The sequence below is a fragment of the Cryptotermes secundus genome, unplaced genomic scaffold (genome assembly GCF_002891405.2).
Source record: "Cryptotermes secundus unplaced genomic scaffold, Csec_1.0 scaffold1951, whole genome shotgun sequence".
In the NCBI taxonomy this organism is placed as follows: domain Eukaryota; kingdom Metazoa; phylum Arthropoda; class Insecta; order Blattodea; family Kalotermitidae; genus Cryptotermes; species Cryptotermes secundus.
Genome location: NW_019727443.1, coordinates 375,331 through 402,511, shown reverse-complemented (window position 1 = coordinate 402,511; position 27,181 = coordinate 375,331). Strand labels below are relative to the sequence as shown.

General features: G+C 47.4%; 1 protein-coding gene across 3 annotated transcripts in view; it reads right to left on the bottom strand.

The window, feature by feature from the left end:
- LOC111864883 (ankyrin repeat and fibronectin type-III domain-containing protein 1) overlaps positions 1-21,134 on the bottom strand; it is a 53,919-nt gene extending 32,785 nt beyond the window's left edge. Inside the window, exon 1 of one of the 3 annotated variants that reach the window (XM_023852471.2) lies at positions 20,970-21,134. In XM_023852471.2, coding sequence (XP_023708239.1) covers positions 20,970-20,994 — 25 coding nt within the window. In that variant the 5' untranslated portion in view covers positions 20,995-21,134. Of the gene's footprint in view, positions 1-13,465; positions 14,112-20,969 lie in introns of those variants that run through there. The other 2 variants (XM_023852470.2, XM_023852472.2) reach the window with 2 other exon arrangements.
- Positions 21,135-27,181: the final 6,047 nt, after the last annotated feature.

Genomic DNA, 27,181 nt, shown 5'->3' with positions numbered 1-27,181 from the left:
CATCCCTCTCACGCCTGCTACATGTCCCATCCAACCAACAGTCCCTGAGTTAATCACCCTAAGTGTATACAGTATGAAGCTTCACGTTGTACCAAATCAGATATCGTTCCGTGCCGTGTAGCCTAACTCGCCCCCGACTTCCTCGCTCTTTGGGGATACTCCTTGCCGACGTTCCAATTGTCTACATCCCCTCTTCGTAGCCTTATCACTGTCCTCAGCGGCGGAAGTGCTCGCTTGCATCCGTCCCGTGTCCTCAACAGATGAACCGCGTCACTGAACTCGTAACAGCCCTTGAGAGCGAAATGACTTCCCGTGCCGAAACGTCGCTGTTGCCACGACTCCATCTGCGGCTCCACGCATGCGCAAGAATGCTTCAGACGTCGCACTGAGAGCCCTCTGAAGCCTCGAGTTTATCTAAAATAGTCTATTCACTTGCTGCCTACTTCATGCTGGTTTCTTGGTTGCCAGTGAAGATGGAGGCGCCATATTAATCCGAAACGTCTGTTGACCTTCAACAGACCACACGGCGTAATATTCGAGAAGACAGCCAATATATCCATCCATTAATGTATCCTTCTACCCACCAATCAATGTTTTCATCTGATAATCAATCCACCAATCCAACCATCCGCTAACCAATCAACCAACCTACTCTTCCCCCCCCCCACTCCCTGCCGGACGGACTGACTGACTGTCAAGCCACATGACGCTGACATCAGCTGGAGGCAGTATACATATATGTGTATATTGAGAAGGGTCTGTGTCTCTAAGCATGCGCAGCGTGTGACGTCATCTCCCTCGCCGAATTACGCGAAATTCCTTTCTATTTTAATCAAAATTATCATTAACTTAAATGCCAGTACGGTCTGAACGCGCGATGTACATGCAGTTCCTGTTAACATCAAATGACTGCAGAAAGTACAATGGTATGTCCACCGCGAAAATTATATAATATTAAAACGGATCTTAAATAGACAAGGTGTGAGGGAGTGGACTGAATGCAAGTGATCTAGGCTGTAGTCCAGTGGTGGGCTCTTGTGAACACGGTAATGAACCTTCAGGTTCCAATAAGACGTGGAATTTCCTGACCAGTTTAGCAACTGCAAGCTTCTGAATAAGGACTCTGCTGCACGGAGAGTAAATTCGTTGAAGTTTACTGTCGCCTGGTGTGTGACGCCGTGTAGTCTGGTACCAAGGTATCGATGTTTCGGACGAAGGAACCTGTTGTTCCCATCTTCACCCTGAAGAGGGAGGCATCAGCTATCTCGGAAATAATAATAACTGTATATCAGACTACACGGCGTCACAGCCCAGAAAAGTGTATTCATATCAACCCCGTGATAACCTCACATCTCACAGAGTTACTTCGTGAGAAGGTAAAGTTGTCCCTGAAGTTAATTAAGTACCACTTCGGGATGATGTATGGGGGAATGGAGGCACAGCTTCAGGCACATTTAGCCTCGGCACTATATGTAGGTGGGGGCACGCGGTAGTGTACTTGGTTCAGGCAGTATGGTATAAACCGGAAGGTCGCGGATTCGAGTCCCGATGAGGTCATTGAATTTTTTCAATATTCTTGGGGGTAACATTCCGGTAACTTTATCTCCGGGAGAGAAGTCTTGAGTACTCATTTTATAGCAGCGCGAGTGGGCCCGTGAGCTGTGGAGAACGGCGTCGTGAATCGAACCCCGATTGCGCGGTAGGCAGAGTCGCTGTAAGCCTCCCGTTAGCAAGAGCAGCAGCTGGAGGCTCGACCGAGACCTCTGCGTCTCTCAGTCTCGGTGTGAGGTCGCGTCCGCCGACCACACATCGTGGCGCGCAAGCAAAACCGTGCAGGGTGGCCATTATGTTCCCAACACAATGAGGTCGTTTGCGCTGCGTCCAGTAATCCCGCAGCTTTGAGCTGCACTGAACTGCCCATGTTTCAATGAGAGGCGGCTGTAATGAGTCTCGGGAAGAAGCGGACAGCGTCTGCTCCCTCGCCTTCCCAGCCACGTCCTGTCGTACCATACGAACTCCACATGCAGAACTCCCTCGTCACAGAGATCTGCGGTTATTATTGTTATTATTATTGCTGCTGCTTACTGTCACTTCATGGGAGTCGGGATAACTCAGTCGGTACAGCTACGGGCTGGATGACCCGGGTTCGATTCCCGGCAGGGGCAATAAATTTCTCTTCTCCATAGCGCCCAGACCGCCTATGGGACACACATAGCCTTGCAGTGAGTATCGGGACCTCCTTCCCCAGGTGTAAAGTGGCCGGGGTGTGAAGCTCGCTTCCATCTAGCGCCAAGGTCAAATATGACTGACCTATACCTCCACTCCCCCATACGTCTTCATGGCGTGGTACTTACCTTCAACGTCACGCCATTAAGGGAAGAACACAACATCTGGACCCAACACTGATGAAATGATAGAGGCGGGTGAACTTGTTACGACACCTAAGATACTCTGATATCTTCAGAGTACTCATAAAACTTGGCTAGTCCGAAACCCTTAGAATCAAACAATGCTCCTACATTGTAGCGAGCAGACATGTTACTATGCGACGATCGCCAGACCCGTTTCTGGGCAACGACTCGGTACACACGTACCCGTTCCTAGGCAGCAGATTCTTAATAATGCAACAGGTGGACTACAACAATGGAAGAGCTGCTTTCTATGTGGTCCGTGCCGAGAGGCTATAAGCGAGACGAGGTTTGGAGCTTAGTCAGTTGAGAGTAAGTTCTGTACGGGACTTGAACACGGAAGCAGAGGAATAGCCACTGTTAGAAGCCGTTACCAGGAAACGCCTAATGATGACAAGCAGGATGGAAAAAACTTAGCTGTGCTGTAGTGATTTGTGAAGTGTGAAAATAGCGATAGTGTTACAGGACCTGCAAGTGGTCAGCAAAACCCCGTCTACAGTCACATATACGTAACAATATGCCGTAATGTCCGACATTTCCATCTCCAATGCGCCACATGAGAGATCATCACAGATTTCTGTGCCGCATAGCAGTAACTGCTTGCCGTGGGAAGGGGTGTAAGAGCTGGACCGGAAGGGGGGGGGGTCATTGCACCTGGTCTCACAGAGAGGTGGATGTAAAGATTGCGCCTCGCCTTGTCTTCCTCGGCGGTTAAGTTCCTCAGCAACTGATCAGGCCGGCTTGTGCAATATCACGCCGTCTAGTCCGACAGAATCGGGAGACCTCTGCTTGATTTGTTCACTCTATAACCCTGAAGACAGAGGCAGTACTTTCCTCCGAAACGTCGGTAAGCTTCTACCAGACTACACGGCGTCACGTTGCACTTTTCACAGTCAAGACAGGCGAACTTCGAGTCCAACAGACACGGAAATGTAAACATTAACAGTTCTGGTGCGCTCTCCTGTGTTTATCTCTAAACCCGTAAGATTAACGGCAAAAATATAACGGACGTAAAACGTATGTCGCATTTCTCTCAACAGATTTTGCCTGAAATTTTTTTCGCTCGGATAAATGTTTAACTTTTACTCTCCGCCAAGAAGGAGCCGGGACAGCGACTGGCTACGGGATGGACGACCGAGGGGTCGGAGTTCTAGCCCCCGTAGCTTCAAGAATTTTCTCTTCTCCGTGTCGCCCAGACGGTCCAGACCGGCACTGGGGTCCACCCAACCTCCTATCCCATGGGTACCGGGGGCCATTTCCCCGGGGTAAAGCGTCAGGAACATGAAGCTGCCCATTCACCTCCAGCTTGCGCCGAGGTAAAGGAAATATGGATCTATACACCCACTCCCCCATTCGCCTTCATTAGTTAAGCACAGGGACAACTTTGCCTTTACTCTTCGCCACGTCAAGGATGAGATGGGCAGGACATGTAGCACGAACTGGGGTGAAGAGGAATGCATGTAAAATATTGTTGGGAAAATCAGAAGGAAAGAGACCGCTAGGAAGACCAAGATGTAGGTGGGTGGACAATATTAAAATGGATCTTAAAGATAAATGATGGAGTGGTATGGACTGCAAAGATCTGGCGCAGGATAGGAACCAGCGGGAGGCTCCTGTGAACACGGCAATGAACCTTCGGGTTCCACAAAATGCCGGGAAGTTCTTGAGTAGTTGCAGGACTGGCTGCTTCTCCAGAAGCGCTCAGCTCCATGAAGTCAGTTTAATATTTAGCCAGCTTTGCGCAAAGTTGCGCTACGGATTCGCGCAGAAACGCGCACAGGCCTTCATATTAAGAGCCTCATTTTTGTCAAGTTTTAACCAAAACTGAAGAGTGACGGAAAATTTTAGTCACCTCCCAGATGTCAATTTATTTTTAATATTGTTTAAAATAGGAGAATGTCATAAATTATTTTTTGGGAATAATAAAGCTTTATTTACAACCATATCATTATACAAGCGCTCAGTGGACGGAAGGAATCCTAAACTAGACTTGTGCCAAATTGCATAGCCGTAGAGCGCGTGGTTACCTAGAAAAACGCATCCAAATTTCAGACAACGGAGAGTGAGAATGAAATCTGGCAGAATCTTTTTGTACGTAAGGGAATGCTAGTCAGTAGCTTGCTGCGTCAAGATAAACGTGTCGCGTGCAGAGAAAGGGACGGTACTCGGCGTGGTGCGCAGGGGGTGCAGCCAATTTGTTGTCTTGGTAACCTCTGCTCAAATAAGGGCTGTTCGCACGGAATGGCCGTGTCTGGCTACACACTGATCCGTGGAACAATGGCCACGCCGCAAATGCTACATATTCACATTGCGTGGCGAATAAACGTTTGAGAAACCTTTTGCACGAGTCCACATATTCATTATTCTTACGTCGGAAAACCGGATGGGCAAGAACTTTTGGCTGAGGTGAAAGTAAAATTGTCTCTATGCTTAACTAATTAAACACATCGCCATGAAGACGTATGGGGGAGTGGATGTAAAGATCCACATATTCTTGACCTCAGCGCTAGTTGGTGAGTCCATGGAAATAGTTCAGGTGCCCAGAACCGATCTGGACGACGCGGAGAGGAGAAAGAATTTACCCCTACCGGGACTCGACCACCAACCCGTCGGCTGTCCAGCCAGTATACCAACAGCGCTATCACGCCTCGAATTAAATAGATGATAAAGAACTAGGATTTTGGGATTTGGACTGGATTTATCTGGCTCATGATAAGATTCAGTGGCGGACTTTTGTGAGTACGGCAAAGAACTTTCGGGTTCCATCAGCGGCGGAGATGTTCTTGACTGGATGACAGATTACCAGCGTCTCGAGCAACTGACTCTGGGGAATCCCAAGCTACCCCTGCAAGGCTACTGTATACTGTCTGCCTGACACATCTCCGAGGGTACGTCACACTTCGGGCAGGCAACCTTACGTGCTTAACGGGACCTGCGGTGTGACAACACGGCTTCGCAAACGTAGTCACTTCCTAAAGGAGATATAATGACCTACCGCCGTGCTGTGGCCACAGCACTTGCGCACCGTGCGGAGAGCAGACAAGAGCCTTCCACTACTTCCTATCCTGAGCCAGATCAATCCAGTCCATACCACCCCATCCTGCGCCTTTAAGATCCATTTTAATATTAACCATCCACCTACGTCTTGCTCTTCCTAGGGGTCTCGTTCCTTCTGGCTTTTCCACCAATACCCTACATACATTCGTCTTCGCCCCGTTCCTGCTACATGCCCTGCCCATCTCATCCTCCTTGACTTGATCTAATTGTATTTGGCGAAGAGTGCAAGTTATGAATACAGCGTCAAATGGTAAGGAATTGTAAATAATGTCGGAGGAAGTGGTTGTGGCCTAATTTAAGATACTATCTCAGCATTTGCTTAAGGGGGTCTGAAGAAAACCATGAAACCATCAGTCAGAATAGAAAGTCTTCGTGTCGTTCGATGCTATACGTGGCCAAACTATGGCTCGCGAGCCGAATGCGAATCTTTCAGTGTGGCCTTACAAGAAAAATATTAGTCCATTCATTTTTTTTTTGCTAATGGATTAAACACAAAACTCGACGGCCGCGTGGCAAGACTGTGTCCAAACACCTGCGCCATCCAGTCCACTTGTCTCTGCGGCTCCTATGTTGGGCACGTTTGTCCCCCCCCAGCACAGCCTGAGGTCTGCTGAACAGACGGTGCGTACAATTTAAGCAGTCCACTTGTACAGAGCGGGGCTCGGGAGCAGCGCAACTCAACTCGCCCACAACAAGTCAACTTCTTGTTCTGCGCGAAAGCCGAGGTTTGCACGTAAAACCGACACAGAGCAGTTCAGAGCTGAACTTAAATGGGCAGATCTACTCCGTCCTCGACACCACGAGGAATTGTAAAGTTCCCGGTGTATCAAACGGAACTCCCTTCTTTGGGCACCAACGCGTTTCATATTCCAGCCACTTGAACTCCCTGAGGCCAGACGCACACCTGAACATCGAAGTAAAAGGCAAACTTGTCCCTGTGCTTAACTAAGTAAGCATTACGCTATGAAGACGCATGGGGGAGTGGATGCATAGATCCACGTATTCTTAACCTTGGCACTTCGTATTCCGGATGACCCGGGTTCAATTCTCTCCCTCTTCCAACGTCCAGACGTCTTGATTTAAGTGTCATGTAGTTTCCCTGCCTTGTGAACATGGGAACGAACATTCTGGCTCCATGAAGTGATGGTAAATTCCTGGGTGGCTGCACAACTGGCAGTTTCTCAAAAAGGGTTCATCTCCATAGGATTAATTAAGTTCCTCCGTCCCTATAGGCAGATGAGGGGACCTTTAAAGTGGGATCTGACGCCGTGTAGCTGAGTAGATATTGTAGTGTGTACAGCCGTTGCTATGCAACGATCGCGAGATAAGCAAATATACCAGAGCCGTTTCTAGGCAACGGTTCGGTAAACAACTTCCCCTCAACGCACAATAATAGAGGTACGGTTGGAAACTGTGTTTTGTACTCGGTCCGTGCGAGGGGAGTATGAGGCAGGAATAGTTCAGTTGAGAGCCGCCGTTCAGAAACGACGTGAGCACGGAAGTAAAAATATAGGTATTTTTAGAAAACGTTACCAGGATACGTCTAGTGAAGACACTGAAGGTTGGAAAAAGACTTAGCGTGTGCTGGAGTGATTTGTAAATTGAAGAAATTGGCGAGTGTTATAATTATTTGTTGTTACGACCTGTGAGGGCTCAATAGATCCAATTGTCCAAAACCCCGTTTACAGTCGCACATGCTTGTATAGTGACAATGTTTAGCAACGTTGTGGAGAAACCGGCTGCACTCTTCTACCTTGAAGCTGGAGCCAGAGCCTCTCAGAGCGACAGTGCCTGGGAACTACGGACTTGGGCCATTCTTTTCCTGAGCCCTTCCTTACAATTCTGCTAGCCGTTCCAGCAACTCCGGTTCACAAATTTCCATGAACTTCCGCTTGATGGATTCACTTTTCTGCTGATATTCAATTCAGCCCTCAGAGAATATGAATTCATTTCATTAACTCTGGGAAAGTTAAACAATTAATCGCAAGGCTTCTGTCTGTCCGTCCGTTGACGATATTCACACGTGGATAGAGGGGAGTTCGCCGACACTGTGCGTCAGTTTGTGGGGGGAGGCCGGCGGTAAGTACGCAACAGAATTAAGTGCCGTTGGGGCCACGACGGTTCAGAGGAACGCTGACCGTAGCGCAGAGCAGGACAGGAGCACGCCGAGGAGACGGAATAAAGTCACGTTGGGTGACATTTCGGACCGCCTCTGTGGTCTAGTGGTCACAGTTCCTGAGGTCCGGGTTCGACTCCCGGCGCTACCAGAGAAATAGTGGATCCGGAACGGGGTCCACTCAGCCTCGTGAGGATAACTGAGGAGCTATTTCAAGGAAATAGCGGCTCCGGCATAGAAAAAAGGAAATTAACGGCCGTGGGGATCCACTGCGCTGACCGCGCGACACGCTCTATCCGCTGAAGTTGGCGCTAACTTCGCCGACAAGCGGCGGCCGCTCGGTTGGTATTGTCCGCTTGCGGACTACAGGCCACGGAGTTTGTTTTTTGTGAGATATCGAACAAGAGGGTTAACAATATCGGTGTATAACAGAGAGTATGTTTTTAGTATGAGCACTGGATGGAGACATGCGGTCTACTTTACCGCCGGGGAAAGAGCCCCGGTACTCATTGAACAGGATGCCGAATGGGCCCCAGAACCAGTCAGGTTGGTCTTGCACTTGCCGGGAATCGAACCACGGCCGTCCAGCTCCGTAATCAGTCCCTATACCGACTGAGCTATCCCGGTTCCATGAATGTATATGATTAAATATAAATAAGAGCGGCCGATGATACTAATTCCTAGAAGCCCTTTGAGCCAGTTTAGTCCGCCTTCTTCTGCCACAAGATTCTGCCTCCATGTCGGTCCCCCCTCTCCTGGTCATGCGGCAGTGACGCTCGAAACATATCCGCGAGGATACGCCGGGATACGAGTTTGTAGGAAAGGGGAAAGCTGAAGGAAAGAGACCACTTGGGAGACCTAGGCGTAAATGGAAGGGATTTAAGATAATAAGATGCCTGTAATGGAATGGATTCAAGTGGCTCACGACTGAACTCAGTGGCGGAACCTACTGAACACAGCAATGAACCTCTGGGCTTCGTAGGTTATTCAGCGACGCTGTATCAACTGGAGGCGTTATGCAGCGTCGAATGGTACAGGCATATGATCACATTCGGCTAACACGAAAGGTTCAGGAAGAATCGACCGTTGTCAGTTGAAAGGTATTAACCGGCCATTCACCTGGAGACTGAAGAAAATCATGAAAAACCTCGGTAATGTCAGTGTTCTGGCCGAGATTCGAACTATGGACGTCGGGAATAAAAGTTACATGTTTTAGGGCAAAATTGGCTGACGAGCTGATTAACTGGCAACTTCTGACAGTTACTTTTGTGTCAGGAAACAAACGTGACACAATTTAATAACAACCCTAAGGAACATCGACATCGATACACCGCGGTTCTCAGAAGCAGCAGACAACCAGGCAAACTTCCGTGCTGTTTGGGTTGCATGATCTCGAGGCGCCTGCTGACATCACTGTGACAGGAGGTTTCTTTCGGTCCTGGAGAAACGTGTAGCCATACACAGTTGACGTTATCAGGGGGGTGATTATGTGATACTCTGGATTATGAACGATGAAGGGATTGAGGTTCGATTCGCGTCAGGTCAAAAGATTCTTCTCTTCCCACAGCGTCGAGACTGGCTCTGGGTCCACCCAGTCTCATACAGAATTGTACGGCGGGCTCTTCTCTAGGGCTAGTGCTGAAGTTAAGAATGCGTGGAGACATTCCTCCAATCCCCATACGTTTTCGTGGGCGAGATGCACAGGATCAGCCTAACCTACACTGTAGGGACGCGCCATAGCTCAAGCGGTTAGTCGCTGGCTTCCCACCGCGGCGGCCCGGGTTCGATCCCGGGGTCTGGTCAAGTGGGATTTGTGGTGGACGAAGTGGTGCTGGAGCAGGTTTTCTCCGAGTACTTCGGTTTCCCCTGCCAATCTTCATTCCACCAATTGCTCCACAATCACCCTCACCTATCATCTGGGGTTGGTACAATAGGCGAGAAGTGGCCGCAGTACAAGGGACTTAGCCCCACCCCACTAGCAATAAAAAAAATCTACACTGTGTAATCTAGTAGGCTGGTAACGTTTCGAAGGGAATTACTTCATCCAAATTCAGTAAATCTACCTTGAAGATGGAAAGAGAATACTGTTTCGAAACGCTTGTAACTTGGCATCAGTCTGGACGGTAACATAATCCAAAAGCTCGCAATAAGAACAGGGAGCAAGGAACGTGCTGTCGCGGAAATAACCGACGTTTCGCCCATCTCTCGGAAAGCGCGCCTGAAGGAGAGGGAAGCAGACGGTTAAGATGGACCTAGAGGAGAGCTCTAACATATACAGAAGAGGGTGTGTCTGCGTGCTTGTCTTTACATTTTTCCACATCTTCGCACGTATTTTCGCCTAATCTTCATGGTAGAGGACGTCCCTGGACAGGATTTAAGCAGTTTAAACTTCAAATCTTTGAAGTACCCCAAAATAATTTTGAACCCCCTACCCCATAATAAATTTCCCGCTAATTTCTCCAGAACCTCCGAAGTTTCCTGCGTTCGACAGAGTCTCTTCCTGTTATATATTTTGTGCATCTAATTTTCGGTTTTCCCAAAAAATAAAACAAATTTAAAAACAGTCACGAGGTTGGAGTAATTTAATTAATATTATTAAACATTAAGGCGAAAGAAAAAATGAAGTTTTCCTATGCTTAATCAATTAAGCGCTATGCCATGAAGGTATATGGGGGAGTGGAGGTTTAGCACGACCATTCTTGACCTCGGCACTAGATGGAAGTGTGTGGTCAGCTGCACGAATGGGCCGCTTTACCCCAGGGGAAGGATTCCCCAGTACACATTGGTTAGGAGGCTGAGTGGGCCTCAGAACCAGTCTAGACGTTGTGAAGAGAATCTTTCCCTGTTGGGAATCGAACCCGGGTCGTCCAGCCCGTAGTCCGTCGCCATACCGACTGTGCTATCCCGCCCCTTTATTATTAAACACTGAACTAATCAGAATGACCCAGTCAAGGAGGATGAGATTGGCAGGGCATGTAGCACGCCCGGATGAAAACTGAATGCGTACATGATTTGGGTTCGAAACACTGAAGAGAAGAGACGATTAGTAAGTCTTAGACGTACTTGGGATAATATTAAAATGGATTTTAGAGAGAGAGAGAGAGAGGATGTGGTGGTATGGACTGGATTGATCTGGCTCAGGATAGGGGCCGGTGGAGGAGTCTTGTGAACACGGTAATGAACCTTCTTGTTCCGTGAAATGTTGGGAAGTTCTTGAGTAGCTGCGCAACTGGCGGCTTGTCAAGGACTCAGCTCTGTAGATTTAGAGTAATTACCCAGTGGGACATTTTAGTTCCAAGTGTGCGAAGTTAGCAGCACTGAACTCAGATTAATGAATTGTGGGCAGAGCACGGCTGTTAACATCCCGAGGCTGAACGTCACTAGGTTCCAGCGTGTTTGAGTGTTCCGTTCGTTCGGCCCAAACAGCACAAGCAAAGCATAAAACAGGAATATTACACGGGGCGTTACATTTTAAAATTCAATAAAAATGTAAGCGTGTCACACAAAAACACATCCGACCCATATTTGCCCGTGCAGTCACTCTCATAGGGAAGCATTCCGCCCCAACACCAATGCATTTCCCCTCACCCTCCCTTATCTTCCATCTTCCGCCCTTATTATTAAATCCATTTCATTCCGAGAGACAAGTTTGCCTTTTTTCTTTCCATGCTGCAAGCAAAGCGAGCGCGCGATAACTGTCTTCTCTTCGCTTTTCCTTCTGTCTAATGGAAACAAAAATACAGACGTGGTCTGACGCGGATGCAATAAGATGTCTGTCTGTCTGTCTGTCACTTCCATGTCACAGCCTAATTTCCCGTTTTCTCGACTGAAAAGCTAATTACGCGCTCACTGTCCCGAACAATATTAGATTACGAATGATGGGCATGCGCAGTTTCCTTGCACGGACTGCTGCTGTGGCGGGCCCTGTTCCCGTACTTAACCATCATGTCATGAAGGCGTATGGGGCAATGAATGTATAGCTCCACCATTCTTGTCCTCAGTACTTGGAGGTGAGTGCTCACCTTCACGATCCAGCCGTTTTATCCCCAGGGGAAATAACCCTCAGTACCCATTTGATAGGAACCTGGGTGAGGGCTCCACAGCCGGTCTGGATGCTGGAGAATAGGGAAAAATCTCTTGCTCCCGCCGAGCACGTAGCCTGTTGCTATACCGACTGAGTTACCTGGCCTTTTTCAGTTCTCACTGTAAAGGTAAAGTTGTCCCTGTGCTTAACAAATTTAGCATTACGCCATGAAGGCGTATGGGGGAGTGGACATATAGATACATATTTTGACCTCGGCACTAGTTGGAGGTGAGTGGTCAGCTTCACGTCCCGGTCTCTTTACCCCCGGAGAAAGAGCCTCCGGTTTCCATTGGATAGGAGGCTGGGTGAACTCCACAGCCGATCTGGACAACGTGAAGGAATGTTACAAATATATTTATGGCATTATCTGTCGATGACGCATGCGCAATGAAATTTTGGGCAGATTATACTAATCCTGTGATTGTTTTACTTGAGTTTTCTGTGTGGAAGCTTTTGTCAGGTTACGTTAAATTGGTCGGGGACAAACTTCAAAGTTTCGCACTGCCGCCATGTTCGTAATTCCTGGTATGTTTACTAGCTATCTGCGTACAAAGTTTCGCTGTCCTGGCTCCAGCGGTTCGTTAGTTACAGCCGTGAATCCGGAAGCTGCAAGCTCCTGATACGCATTGCAACTGCAGCATTTGGCTTGCGTAACGGCGGTGCGTTCAGACGTGCCGTGTTCATTTAACGCTACCTGCCTACCCAAATCCACAGAGCAGAGGCCAGTCGCTCGGCTACACAAGAATTTGCCAACATTTTACGAGATCCGAAATTTCTTTACCGTGTTCAAAACAACCTGCCAATAGTCCCTATCCTGTGCCAGATGAATCCAATCCACACCACCCAATCCTATTTCTTTAACACGTTTATTTAACTTCGCTGTCGGTAACCCCTCATTTCGATCTTCGAGGCTAAAATATGTGGAGTTTCACCTCCACTCGACCATGCACACTACAATAATAATGTATAAAATCTCATCATAACAGGTTAAGCACGGTACACGGTACAAGTTTGGCCCCCTTCAAGAGAAGAAATAATAAAAAAGACACGAACCAACTTGGTTTACAATTTCCAACAGAAATCTTAACAAACTAATTGTAAATAATTTAACATATTAAGACAGCCTCTGTAGTTGTTAAAACATTAGTCTTCATATCCACTGTATCTTATCAACACTGCATGCATACATTCTAGCATTCAAACACATACTGCAATAGTGGCTTCCGACTGTACTGATGCCCCTCTGAGGATGGTCTGTGAAGACCGAAACACGCAAGGGATGAAGGACTGAAATAAGACAAATCTTTACTAGTCACACTGGACGGAACTGATTAACCTCTTGTGATATTGTTAGCGTGACGGACCAGGATGAAACAAATCAAAATTATAAAATCTCAGATTTAACTGCATTTTATACAGGAGCGAAACCTCCACGGCTAAAAGAAAGCAAGAGAAAGCAAGAGAGAGGAAACGAAATCAGAACTGCAGCAGCTGAAATGAAATATAACAAGGCGGAAGTTTTGACAGAACGGACACGACAGAAAACACAGAAACCCCGAGACTTCAAAACAAGAAACCAGCTGCATTCAGCATGTCGACAGAATGCAAGGGAACCAACTTCCAAAACTGTTACAAGATTACAAGGGAGCGGGGGTGTCCTCTGTAGAGACAACTGGGCGGATGGGGCCGCACACGGTCTGCAAGGGGCCCAACTCCTTGATTACTTGATGATGTTGATGTCCCACATTCAAATACAAGGTTTAACAGTCAAACTTAAAAAGAAAAACGCATTGAACTCACCCGTTACCTTGATTCGAAGGCTGGCACCGCAAGATACTCCTCTCATCGAAGCATTACTTTATTACACACAGACAACGCCATCCATCACAAGAAGCACGCACGGGGCAACGGGCTCAGGTTACACGCCACACAAGCCCACATGTCACTTTGTAAACATTCCATACGTCCTCAACGCAAGAGAAATTCACCTGCTTCAAACTCACAAATTAAACACTGTTTTAGCTACATCTCACTCTGTAGTCCTGCCATTTTCTTTTGCGTACAGACGAGAGCGTTACACGAGGTTCGTTGTTCACATTCTCTTTACTGTCCTGTGTCCATGGCAACCATTCTCTCACACGAAATTCATTGCTCATGTTAGGCATTTATATTATCCTAAACGTATTGCTAAGCGTGAGTAAACGTAACCTCTCCTCACTGCATTGTCTGCACTCGCCACGTTCACCCGTACAGCCCATTTCAGGGCAACACGTCCACAGATGTCTTACAGTCATCCCATCTCAGGGCACATATCGAAACACACGCATTTACGCAGAAAACTTAACCACAATCGCGTTTCTTACCGAGAGCCCGAACAGTTCCTTTGTTGGCTGGTGACTTCCAGCAGGTAGCAGGCAGGTACAGTAAGCCAGCCACTCGACCAGTCAGCAAGCAGCACAGCGGCCAGCTCCACGCGGGATCCAGTTTTCTACCGCCCCCTCTCCCCCCGCCCCAAGACAGGCACTCCCTCTTTTTGTGTCATGTCTGCTGACAAACATGATAGTCCCAGGAAAGTTGGGCAATTGTTGTGAACACGGTAATGAACCTTCGGCTTCCGAATGTGCTGGGAATTTGTCGGCTGAAGTACTGAATGCTCCTTGGAGCCTGTTAGTCGGTAGGACCACTCGCTTACACGGAAGTAAACAGAAAGAGAAGGCAGTAGTATATTCTGGGATATGACGCCGTGTAGTTTTATGAAAGTTTACGCACGTTTCGGGAAACATATTTTGTCCATCTACAAGGTCGAAGACTAAGCCACAGCAAGATATTGCTCGCTACCTTTGTCTTACTATTCACCCCTGAAGATGGAGGCAATATGTTCCTCCGTGACAGCCACAACTGCGGCGGGTGACACAGCACCTAACAGCTTACACTCTGCATCAAAACATGCTCTGGGGGAAATAAGAAAGACAAATATTGCCTGCACCTGAGCCGCACACAGATGGGAGTCTAGTCTCTCAGCCGGGTCCCTCCGAGCGACTGTGACCTTGACAGCGCCCTTCTAGAGGATACAGCTGTCTGCAGAGTCCAGTGGCTTCGTGCGCTAGCTGAAAGAGAATGGACTGGATTCATCTGGCTCAGGACTGCGCCCACGGTAACGAACTTCCATGTCCCATAAAGGGCGGGCGATTTCTTGGCTATCTGAGCGGCGCCATGTTTCTGAGGAAGGAATTTGCTTCAGGGACGTAGCAAAGAAAATGGCGGGAGGGCATGGACAGGATTCAGCTGGCTCTTGTGAACATCGTAGTAAGTCTTGGGCATGAATAAAAGGNCGTGTGTACCAGCCCCGGATGGTAGAGGATGAGTATGGAGCAGTCGGTGGAATGACAATTGGCAGGGGAAACCGAAGTACTTGGAGAAAACCTGTCCCAGCGCCACCACATGACCTGACCCGGGCTCGAACCCGGGCGACTAGCGGCCTGAGCTATGGAAGAGCACGAGTGTCCACGTAAGGGCTTGCTCTCGTCCCAGCGGGTAGCCACTGCCCGGCACTTTCTGCTCACGGCGCGGAATTACGAAGAGCAAACAGACGATAACATTTGGGTGCGTCCTTCTAGGAATGGGAGGTGTCTGCTCTGGCGACCTGTGTTCCTGCACATCCCTTCCGCTCGCGGGGCGCAGGTGGCTCGGTGGGCAGATGGCAGGCGGTGTGACCTGGAGACAGACTCCACCTAACAGAGCACACAATGTCTACAGCAACGCACATCTCCAGTAGTCAGCCTGCAGGACGAGCTCTGCGGTATCGCGTGATGAAAACAGAATTTATCGAGTTCCCGTCACTGCCTCAAGATGGCGCAAAGGTCAGATAACAGAATACTTTGCTGTTCAAGAAAGTCCGAAAGCTTATTACTGTGTGACCTTGAGGTTAGAGCGTCGGTGATTATCAAGAGCTGTATCTTCTGGGATGTGAGGACCATACAGTCTGGTAGAAGAATACCGACGTTTCGGGGTACAAAACTGCCTCCTTATGCAGAAGCTAAGGATATGCCGGGCAAGGAAGTAGAAAGTAGCCATCAGTGACGTCACGTTCCTGAGGCTAGTGCGTTTCGGAGCCACTGCATGAGACCCTCAAAACGTCCGTTTAATGTCGCATTCACAAGGGCTCACTCAACTTTGTGCTTACAATGTAAAACGCAATATACAGACATATGTAAAAGTACGCACTCACAATCCAATCAGGCACCGGGATAGCTCAGTCGGTATAGCGACTAGCTACCGGCTGGGCGACCGAGGGGTCGGAGTTCGAGTCCCGGTAGAGTCAACAATTTTCTCCACGTCATCCAGAACGGCTTTGGGGTCCACACAACCTCCTATCCAATGGGTACAGGGGGCTCTTTCCCCAGGGGTAAAGCGGCAGGGGCGTGAAGCTGACCATTCACCTCCAGCTAGTGCCGAGGTGAAGAAAATGTGGATCTATACATCCACTCCCCATACACCTTCATGGCGTAGTGCATAATTAGTTAAGCACAGGGACAAACTTACCTCTTTTTATTCACAATCGAATCACAACATCCTACACTGAAATAATACAAGAAGCTGTTTTCAAGAAGCTCTTACAGATAAGCATTTTTCGTGAAAAGGACGACAGCTGACGGCGCATCCTTACGTCCGTACGCCAAGCAATGTACCCTGCGACGGACATGAAGATGACAGCAGCTCACACGGGTGATGATAGCTGACATGCCGTTACAGCAACCGCTGCTAACGATGACAAACAATGACAGACGGTGACGGATATGGAGTACTGACGAGAGAATGAACTAACCAGAACAACATCTGACCCAATATTAACACTGCCCCCCGCATAGATGGCCCTGGGATTGAACCAACGCTTCTGCGGTGACAAACCGGCGATCGAACAGAAAAATAATCGCTGCAAGATATATAAATATCTTCCTATTCTATTTTCATTAGATCTGTTTTAATAATATCCTAACGCTTACGCCCATATCAACCAAATTCTCCCCCCCTTAACCCTTAATACTTTCCATTAAAGCCATCAATGACTTTCCCTTCTGTCCCATGCGTACCACATGCCCTGCCCATCTTATCCTAACGATTTGGGGTGAGGAGTACAAATGATGAAGCTCCGCTGGCTCCTGCCACTTCCTCCCTCTTAGGCCCAATGCATTGCTCTCAGAATCCTAACACCAAGCGCACCGAGTCGAGGGGTTACACAAAACGAAAGTGGTTCTATACCCCCTTAGAGAATTTAATTTAGGCTAAATGTCACACGCCTGGAAGTCGGGTCAGCAGTTGAGGGCGGGGGAGAGGGCGGAACGCACGCATCTCCCCCCCACCCTAGATTTGTATAAGGAAATCAATATTGAGAAAAAAGAAAGACACATTCTAAATATTTTTTTTCCCTGTGGCGCTACAGCCCCAATTTGGGCCTAGGCCTACCTCCATGAAACTCTCCGTTTCACTTCGGTTTACTAGATGTTAAACATTCGGTAAAACTCCTTGGGCGGGTGATCAGCTCGTCGCAAGGCCTCTACCTGTACACAAACACAGAAAAGCGCACATACACAAACACTAAACATCCATACCCTGAGTAGGATTCGAACCCACGAAGACAGTACATGCCTCAGACCGCTCGGCTACCGTGACCGGCACATTTTAAATAATCGTGCCCCAAATTATAAGCATATAGACATAACATGTTTCTACAGAGTATGGTCCTCCAGATTGTAGCCCCATGTAGATCTGAGGCAATCCCACGTTTCAGAGTAACAACTCGCCTCCATCTTCAGGGTCGAAATGTTAAATAAATAATGCAAAGAACTGGGAGAACAAGGTTGCAGGCTGGGTTCAGCTTGTTCTTCCGAAACGTCGGGGTGTATCCGAACTACATTGGGTTACAACGCAGACATCACCGTAAGATCCTCAAATATACCCTGGTCAGTAAGAACGGGCATGCAATTGGCAGGGGGTGGTGAGGGTAGTGGGGTGTGGTGAACACGAAGCGTGACGCCGCAGTGCCACGTGGCAATATTTCTCAAAGCCTTGTCTGTGTCCACTTGCAATATGCTAGAGCACTTTGGGCTACCCGCCTTAGTGGGCGGCAACTTCTCCGACTCTGGAGTGAGGCGGGTCTGCTCGAAGGTTTATGCAGGCGTTTATCGTGCTCGAAAAATTTCTCGCAACTCCAATTAAAACCCCGGGAAAATTTATCATGCTATCTTATGTAAGGAGAACAAAACCTGCCGTTTTAAGATTACTGCCTTCTGGGATATGCCGCCGTATATTCTTTTTACTCCTCATTTTAAGGCGCTGTCGTTCAGATATGCCATATGACTTCGAATAGTAGAATGAATATTCATTCATTCATTCAAGGAGCTGAGCCCTTCTTGAGAAGCTGCCAGTTGTGCAGCTACTCAAGAATTTCCCAGCACTTTATGGAACCCGAAGGTTCATTACCGTGTTCACAAGAGCCCTCCACTGGTCCCTATCCTGAGCCAGATCAATCCAATCCATACCATCCTATCTCTCTAAGATCCATTTTAATTTTGTCCGCCAACCTACGCCTTGGTCTTCCCTGTGGTCTCTTCCTTCCAACTTTCCCACCAATATCCTATACGCATTTCTAGTCTCCCCCATTCATGCTACATGTCCTGCCTACCTCATTCTTGACTCGATCATTCTAATTACACTTGGAGAAGAGGACAAGTTGTGAAGCTCCTCATTATGCAGAATGCATATGAATTAGAAAATATCACGAAAGGTTGGGCCGTGGACTAATCGCGGTACTATCCTGGCTTTTGCTGGAGGGCCTGAATACAATCACGAGTCAAGATGGTCGGAGTTCCGGCCGGGATTCGAACCGAGCATCCCAGAATTCAAATCAAGAACTTTACTGCTACGCAAACCCATTCTGTTACGCTGTGTAATTTGGTAGATACGTACTAACATTTCGGAGAAACGCAGTGTTCCCTTCTTCAGGATTCATTGTCGCATGCTCCTCTGAAGCATCAATACTTTCGTACCAGATTACACGGTGTCATATCCCACAGTTACGGCGTGAGGACCTCAGATACGTTCCTTCATGTTCTCTCTGTCCCTTATTTGTCTATTTGATTCGCTCCCTGTTATACCTGTCCTTCTTCCGTGCTTTATCTTCCTTTGTCTGTCTTTATACCGGGCGCTACAACTAAATGCAAAAATGAATGGTACCATGAATTTGAGTGTCACTCACACATACGTTTCGAGTAACGCGTAATGAGATTTACTCAATTCAGTCGATTCGTCACGTAGAAAAATATTTCCCTTTTCGAATATTAGCAACTGACACTTCATTTAATATTCAGTGGCGCTTTCTTTATGGGACAGAAGTTCAACAGGATCCGTGAATCACTGAATCACGGATTAAAAACGTCCACTGCACTGATCGAGTACACCCATTAAGGCTTTCGTGTTTACAAGTGCGCACCACGTGGCTGCGCCGGATAGTGTCCTCACTTCCTTCAGCACGTCTCTTTTCCTGCGGGCCCATTCAGCTGTCTGTCAGTGCAAGTGCAAGGTGCCGTCATCTGTCACGTGACAGTGCCTGCGTTTGTTCCTCTCGCTGGCTTCCTACATCTAATCGTGTGACGTTCGAGACAGGCTTGTTTCTGCCTTTTGAATCTTTATGTATATGTTCATATTTATAAATCTGTCTATATATTTTATTTATCTTTTTATTAATTATTCATTCATTTACTCGTGTGTTTATTTGCTTGCTTATATGTTTTTTAAATAATTTGTTTTATTTACAGTCTTATTTATTTATTTATTTATTTAACAGCTTAAATTTGTGTTCAATTATTCTTTTATGTGTGTATTTATTTATTTATTTACCTGTTTATTCATTTGCTGATGAATATCTCAGTGTACGGCTGCTATCGTATAGATGTAGTAGCTTCAGGGGCCTATGTGTACTAGATGGTACCAGAAAGTTCGCGTCTGCTGTACCTGCCTCACTGAAAGGAGATGACAGGGGAGGGCAAGGTCACACTTCCGGAAGCCCAGTGCATAAGTGTACCACGTGACACCGCGCTGTAGAGCACTGCTCATTGCTTTGTCGCTGCGAATTCGTTCCTCCCAACACTACGGTCAACTCTGACTTTTACTGTGACGTTTTGAGACGCTTGAAAAAATATATAGCTTCGAACGGCATGGTAAAGGTACCCCTGAGTTTAATTAAATAACCACTACGCCATGAATATGTATGAGGGCGTGAAGGCATAGCTCCACCGCTCTTAATCTCGGTTTTAGATGGAGGTGAGTGGACAGTTTCAAGCACCGGCCGCTTTACGCCTGGAGAAACAGCTCCAGAGCCAGTGAGACGTTACTGGGAACAGAAAAATTTCTTTCCACTACCGGAAAACAAACCACGACTTGTCGGTGATCCATCCCGTAGCATAGTCACTATACCAGCTGAGCTACCTCGCAACAATGGTACCATTTTCAAACTACATAAACGGAGCGGTTGCGGATTTGTTTCGGTTACGGTATTGGTATTTACTTGGAGAGACTAAGGAAAACCACGAGAACCACCAGAAACGAAGCAGAAGAGTCAGTCAGTCAAAGGCGCGGTCCGATAATGGAAACTCGCGTGCTCGGCAGTGATGGTCTGTAGGGGTGTTCATATTGCGCTCTTGTTCAGGAGGAGGGGAAATAAACTTCAATTTATATCTCTTGAGGAATACCAACTGCTCCTGCGCAGTTATGACAGTCCTCTTTGCTGTTTCAGATGTTCAGATGTCATGTTTACAGTAGCTGCACTAATATCCTATCAAGCTCTGAGGAGAATTCCAAAACGGGGTAGGGGTTTGCAGGCCGGAAATAATTTGGTGATCCACAGGTTTGCAAACTTCAAAAGAGTTGCTAGGTCACGAGGAAGCCAGTTTCCATTGCCAGCTGCGTTTCCTATCAGAGTTACACTGACGGGCTGTGAATTCTTCTGCTTAGAATGACCGACACTGTGACCTCCCAGGATACTGTCCTTTCCTCCTGGGACCTGGATATTCTAGCATATCAGTATAATTCATTGGAATATCAAAATCATGTGTCACAATGACATGCTGCAGTCTCCACGTCAAGGCACTGTCCGCCGATCTGCCACTGCTCACACGGGGTGGCCTCCCCCACTATTCCTACCTACAATAGCAGGGCAGCGTTGGAGACCCACCCCCACTCAGTCAACCCTTGCGCCACGTCAGATCCTGAGGACCATATGGCCCAGTGTCTCTAGAGCAAGGCCTACCTGTGACGGCCCGTTGGCCCTTCATCCTGCGCCCTACTGATGGGGACACCAGTAGCACGGGTCGCTCCGGTCGGTGCAGGAGAGGTGACGGCAGGCGTCGCGGCGGCTGGAGCGTGTTACTGCTGGTTTCCTGGTCGCCCCAACCCGCCGATGCCGCCTCCACAATACTGTCGATGGAGGATGAACGGGACAGGTGACTCTGGTTCGAATCTCGTCTGAAACACGTATCCTCACCGTCATCAAGCGGAAGCAAGAAGTTAGCCCTGAACAATTAGACATACAAGTTGCAAATGTTTGCTCACTTACACGCTGTCCGGTGGGTTGTAGCGGGGCCTTACTTACAGTGCGCCACCCTTCCTCCCTCCCACAATACGGCTTCAACTACTGCCCCTTTCTTTTTCCTCATGCACGACCCCGACGCAGCTCCAAAAGCACGAACTGTAACTAATCTCAAAGCCCCGTGATGGAGCGATAACTTCTCCTACTTCGCCGTAGAGCGTGCAGTCTGCACAGAGATCAGCAGACGGACTTTACATCTTTAATCCTTTACGCGTGAGTATTCTTAATCTTTTTAATGCACGATGGTAACCATATATATATATATATATAACCTGTTTTAGCATTAAAAGCTCTGCAATTTGTTCACACAAAGCATTTGGGAGTTTCGTCATGATTCTAACAATAAACATGAATTATTGTCCTGAATAGCGTTAACTGGTTGGTTTTCATGACGGGGCCGAGGTGGTTATCTTTTGCGGTAGGAACTAAAATTTTAGATATAGTCTGGTTAAATTGCAGGTTCCAGATGTAATGGCAGGAGAGGAACCGCGCGCTCCTGCCTCAAGCCACTGCTGCTAACTATCATACTGACCTTATGAGCAGGAAGAACGGGCGAAGCCTGGGCACCTTCTAAAGAAATAAAACTCTCTGCTACTTAGCGTAAATTGTCTCAGTTTCCTCATTACTGTCCCCCTCCACCCATTCTTCTGCTCTTCATTTTCCCAACTAGCGCCAAGGTCAAGAAAACGTGGATATATACATCCACTCCCCCCATTCACCTTCATGGCGTAGTGCTTAATTAATTAAGCACAGGAACAAATTTACCTTTACAGCTTAGGTTACGTAGCCAACACACGGAATAAACACAGAAACACACTATGCAATTGCATATATGTCTTTATGTTGGGGTCCTTCATTTTAAATATATTTTTAACTATAAAATTTTCTTAGTGCCTCACTATATCTACTAAAAGTTCACAACTACACACAGCCAGATCTTGTCCGTTATATCCGGGTCCGCTATAACGAGGATTCACTGTAGTGATCGCTGCGCACGCGCAGTGTCTACATATGAACGCTTGCGGCTGGAGCTTGTCCGAGCCCGACGGCCGATCATAAAAACAGATCGAGCAGATGTGACACCACTGACGAGTTTCTCTCGATTAGCCAGATAAATCGATTGTACGGCTGAGCGGTAAAGTGCGCGTTGATAGCTTCGATGGTTTCGAATGCCGGCCGCGCTTCGGCTGAGATTAAGCGCTCGTATCCTCCAGCCATGGGCAATAAATAAAAATGACGTTCAAATATTTATACGGACAGGAATCTGAATTCTGAGTCGCTGTTGGTTTTATTGCTTGCACACAACGAGGCCTCTCCCTGGACAGACGGACACTGCTTTCTGACCAGACAACTCCTCCGTGTCCGCAGAGATCCGAACCTGCGCCTCTTGGCCTGTCTGTCCACATGTAACAGCTCGAGACACTCAAATTATATTTACGTTTTGATGTTTTCGAGGTTGTTACTATTGAGACTGTTACGTCGCGCACTCTTGCAAGAAGATACCGATGTTTCGGATGAACATGCTATCTCCTTCTTCAGGATAGAAGAGTTTAGGATGAGGAATCGGCAGGCACTGGGTTCCCTTTTCGTCGCCTTCCACGACGATGGAAAATTGACTCAAATCATGTAAATTGCTGATGGCCCTCATCAGCACAGTTATTCTTGGTTCCGAGCTCCATACGACTCACTGTCTCACTAGTCCTCGTTATATAGCCCGGACACGGACCGCACAGAGAATATATCTTCTATTATTTCGTGTTCTCTCGTTGCCGCGGTGTCCGCAGAGTGTTCCCTAGAAACGGCCGTTGTCCTGTCGCCTGTTTACACAGCCGTTACTTGGCAACGTGTCCACATGTCATAATGTATTGAAACCAGCGGGTAGTGACTTCATAAGATTATGTAAAGAGGTACGTCACTGTGTGATGACGCAATCTCGCAGATGTTTGAGACAAACTTCACACAACTTTCATATCCCACACGTAATGAGTTTGCCCTTCCCAGTTTGGAACTCTTTCCCCGAACGTCGGTGTTATTTTCTGCTAGCCCTCCTGTTCCTGGAACTGTGTGGGCTCGGCGCTGCAACACCGAACATTGTCTCGGGCCACCTCATCAAGCCGCTACTCCGTCTTATCATGAATTCTTTGCAGATGGCTTCAGTAACTTTACTCGCAACGAAGTAACTCCTCTGGACCGGAGCTCCGTCTATATTGGCACGCTGGAGCAAACCTTCGCTACGACGGAAGCAGATATGACGCACAAATCTGGCCGTGTATAATTGCCAGTTTCTAGTGAAGCTGAGACACTAAAATTTTCGTAGCCAGAGAAGTATTTAAATTAAAAAAGAATCCACAAAATAAAAACACTATGTTACAAGCAGAAAGGTTGCTGGATCGAAGCTCGATGAGGTGGACTTTTTCAATTTTCCTAATCCTTCCAGCCGCACTATGTCCCTGGGGTCGACACAGCCTCTAACAGAAATGAGTACCAGGAATCTTCCTGGGGGTTAAAGGGCTGCCGGCGCGTAAGGCTGACAACCTCACCGTCTTTGTGAGCCGACTGTCTAGAAAATGTAGGAGCCTCGACGTCTCACCGCTCTATGGGCCTCCACGGCCTGTTGCAATGATAGCTTTACTGTGTTTTATGTGTTTCCATGTAGTTCGAATCAGTGAATGCCCTTTCACTCGGCTATAACGGACAGCCTGGCGACGCTGGCGGTCCGTTATAACGAGGATTTGCTGTGTATTTCCGGAGTGGACCGCTTTTCACGAAAACACGGTGTGTCTCTTCTTCGGTTCTTTATTTAGAAGATGTCTTCAGATGTGAACGTCGGCTGTGAAAACGCCAGAAAATCAGTTACGTACAACTGACAAGGGGATTTGGGGGTAGGGTATCCATTATTTGCCGTAAAATTTCCTGTTACAAAACTTTAAGAGGAGTCTCGAATCCGGACTACAACCTCGTCTCTCCTTTTGATTCACTGTTGAGAGCCTTGTTGCGGCATGAGACTCCTGGTGCTTAGACCTCCCGTTCTGTGTAAATGTCAGGCTGGCAGAGAGAAACAAAGGCACAAAATCAGGCTAATGCCGCTTCTGACATTTCAGAATGGCTGCTTCCTTTGAAGACATGCATATATATAGCATGTACACGCATATACACGACGGAAGGCTGTTATGAATGGTCCAGCAGCCGCACTAAATTTTCGAAACGCTGGGGATTCAAATCTCATCGGCATATGACACCGTCTGTTCTACTCTAAGTTAGCTGACGTTTCGGAAGAACATATGGCCTACGTCTTCACAGCGGAAGCTAGCAGCTCTGGAGTCTTGATGGTTGCTTTGCTTACTCAGACCCTGAGAATGGAGAGAATAAGTTTCTACGAAACGTCGGTACACTCTATGAAGTCTACACGGCGTCATGTCACAGCCACAGCCACGATAACGTCATATCCAACAAAAATGAATATTTTCATAGTTCTATTGTGTAAACCGTTCCAGTGTACGGAGTTTGATTTCTATGTACATTTTCCCATTAATGCTTTTCATTGTTCTCGAACTACTTAAATTGAAGATAGAGAACTTTAGAAGCTAGTAGTCGCTCATCTTGTCAATAAATTCTGTGCACATCATGGCACCAGAAGATGTATATACGGCACAAACCCCGGACTATCCTGAGACAGATGAAAGAAATCCACACCCTTACACAATATTTCTTCCAGGTCCATTTTAATATTATCCTGTTATATATAGGTTGGCCGTCCACCAGCGTTCTTTCTCCTTCAGGTTTTCCGAATTAAATTTTCTCTGCATTCTGCATGTCCCACCGCCCACGCTGCCCAGTAACAGGTTTGGGTAACGTCGAATGATACGGTGGTTCATGAATGATGAATTGGAAAGGATTTGGAAGGAAGTGGCAGTGATGGCCTAGTTCAGGTGCTTCAGTTTCCTGAAAGAATTAAAGAAAACCACGAAGTGAACCCAGTCAAGTTAGCCTGTATCGCGGCAGAGATTCGAACCCAGTACATTCAGAAACAAACCGCTATGGCAGCCTGCTCGAAACGTATGTGCAGGGCTTGAACCCCCATTATCAGCTGTCATGTCAGTATATCTGCTCTCCCCGCATTTGCATTGCAATCTCGTAACAAAACTTCCACGCGCTACGCGCCCAACTTCCTCTGCACATAACAGTCTTACCGCGCGGCGGGCAAGCCACGCCAATGCTCGGCTGAGGGGGAGGCGCAAGGCAGGCATCTGCCGCCCCCCCCCCAACCCAGAGTTTCGAAATAACAAACTAAAACAAGAAGATCTGGGAAGAACTAATAGCACACTTTCCTTGATACTACACGGACCGCATAGAAAACGACGCAACAATTCTTCGTTGCAGCGGGAACGTGTTTACCGGGCCGTTACCTAGCAAGATACACAAACTGATGGGAGGGATTTATGATGTATGCCGAAGAGATAGGCTCAGGTGCCATGATATACGTACCAAGTTTCGTAAAGATTTGTTCAGGCATTCAAAAGTTGATGGGAGGATGATTCACAGACACACAGACAGCAAGGTGATCTCATAAGCCTAAATTAAGGTTTTCAAAATAAGGGAAATAGGCTAAGAAAGGAAGGTCAATAAATATTTTAGGATCATATTCTTATTTCTTGAATACACTGAAGCGATCGGGAGAATCAGATTGAAACGGATTCACGGTAAATGTGTAGACAAAATTTGGTGCCCCTTGTTTTTTAAAACTAGTTTCTCTGTCCTACAGAAAATCCTGAGCGCGTCCATGCAATATATTCTTCGACAGATACACACATAGAACAGAGGATAATATTAAAATGGATATTGAAGAAAAAATCTTTTGTGAGGATGAGGATTGGATTCATTTGGCTCATAATATGGACAAATTATTCGCTCTTGTCGACATGACATTGAAGTTTGTGACCAGCTGAGCGACTACTATTAGCCCCTCAAGAAAGAGGGAATTAGGCAGATAATAAAACTGTGGCATATTTGTTGAAAGCAAGAACTGTGGAGCCAGAGAAACAGTCATTACTAGGTAACGCTGTGTAACACGCAACAATGCATTAACTGTTGGAAGCGGTGTTTTCTGTGTGGCCTGTGCCGGGCTACATATTGAGAGCCAGCTGCTATTACGGTGGAGTTTTGAGACAGTATTTAGAAAGCAGGAGGTTGGTGTGAGGTGGTCGCCAGCCTGCGAGGACGTGAGCCCTGGAGCAGAGGAGTGTCCACTGTTGGAAGCCGCTACCAAGCAGCGCAGTGAAGACCGCGACTGAGAACACTAGTCTGTGTGCTAGTGATCTGTCAAGTGAAGGAATTATTTGTTTACGAGTACAATAAATCTGATTACCAATCCAAACCCCGTCTGTAGTCAATCACGTGACGATACATTTGAAATGCAGGCCAACATACAAACTGCAAGTTGAACGGTTTCCATGGGTTCTCCTGCTACAGAAGCGATTCGGCGCGCGGTTTGTCAAGGGGAACGATAAACATCTGAGAAACATGACGTCAGAGTTTCCCCATGTGACTGTTAAAAAGAGTTAACTTCGTCACATCTGTAGCCGGCCAAGTGCTGGGTCACAGGCGAAGTTCCCAGCTTAAGGACTCAGGATGTGATAATGCGCTGCGTGATCAGGGCTGAGGCACACTTTTGGGAGCGATGATAGATCAGTTTCGAACAATACTGCGGTGATGGTTAGCAGAGGAAAGCCAGCACACATAAAGCCTTCACAGGCCGACTTCTGATTCTTCTACTAGAACTTCCGTGGCTGACTTCACCTCTCCGGTCTCATTCTATAACTGCGTTGTAGCGCCGAATATCTTCAAGATTACTCCTCGGCACGGACCACGCACAG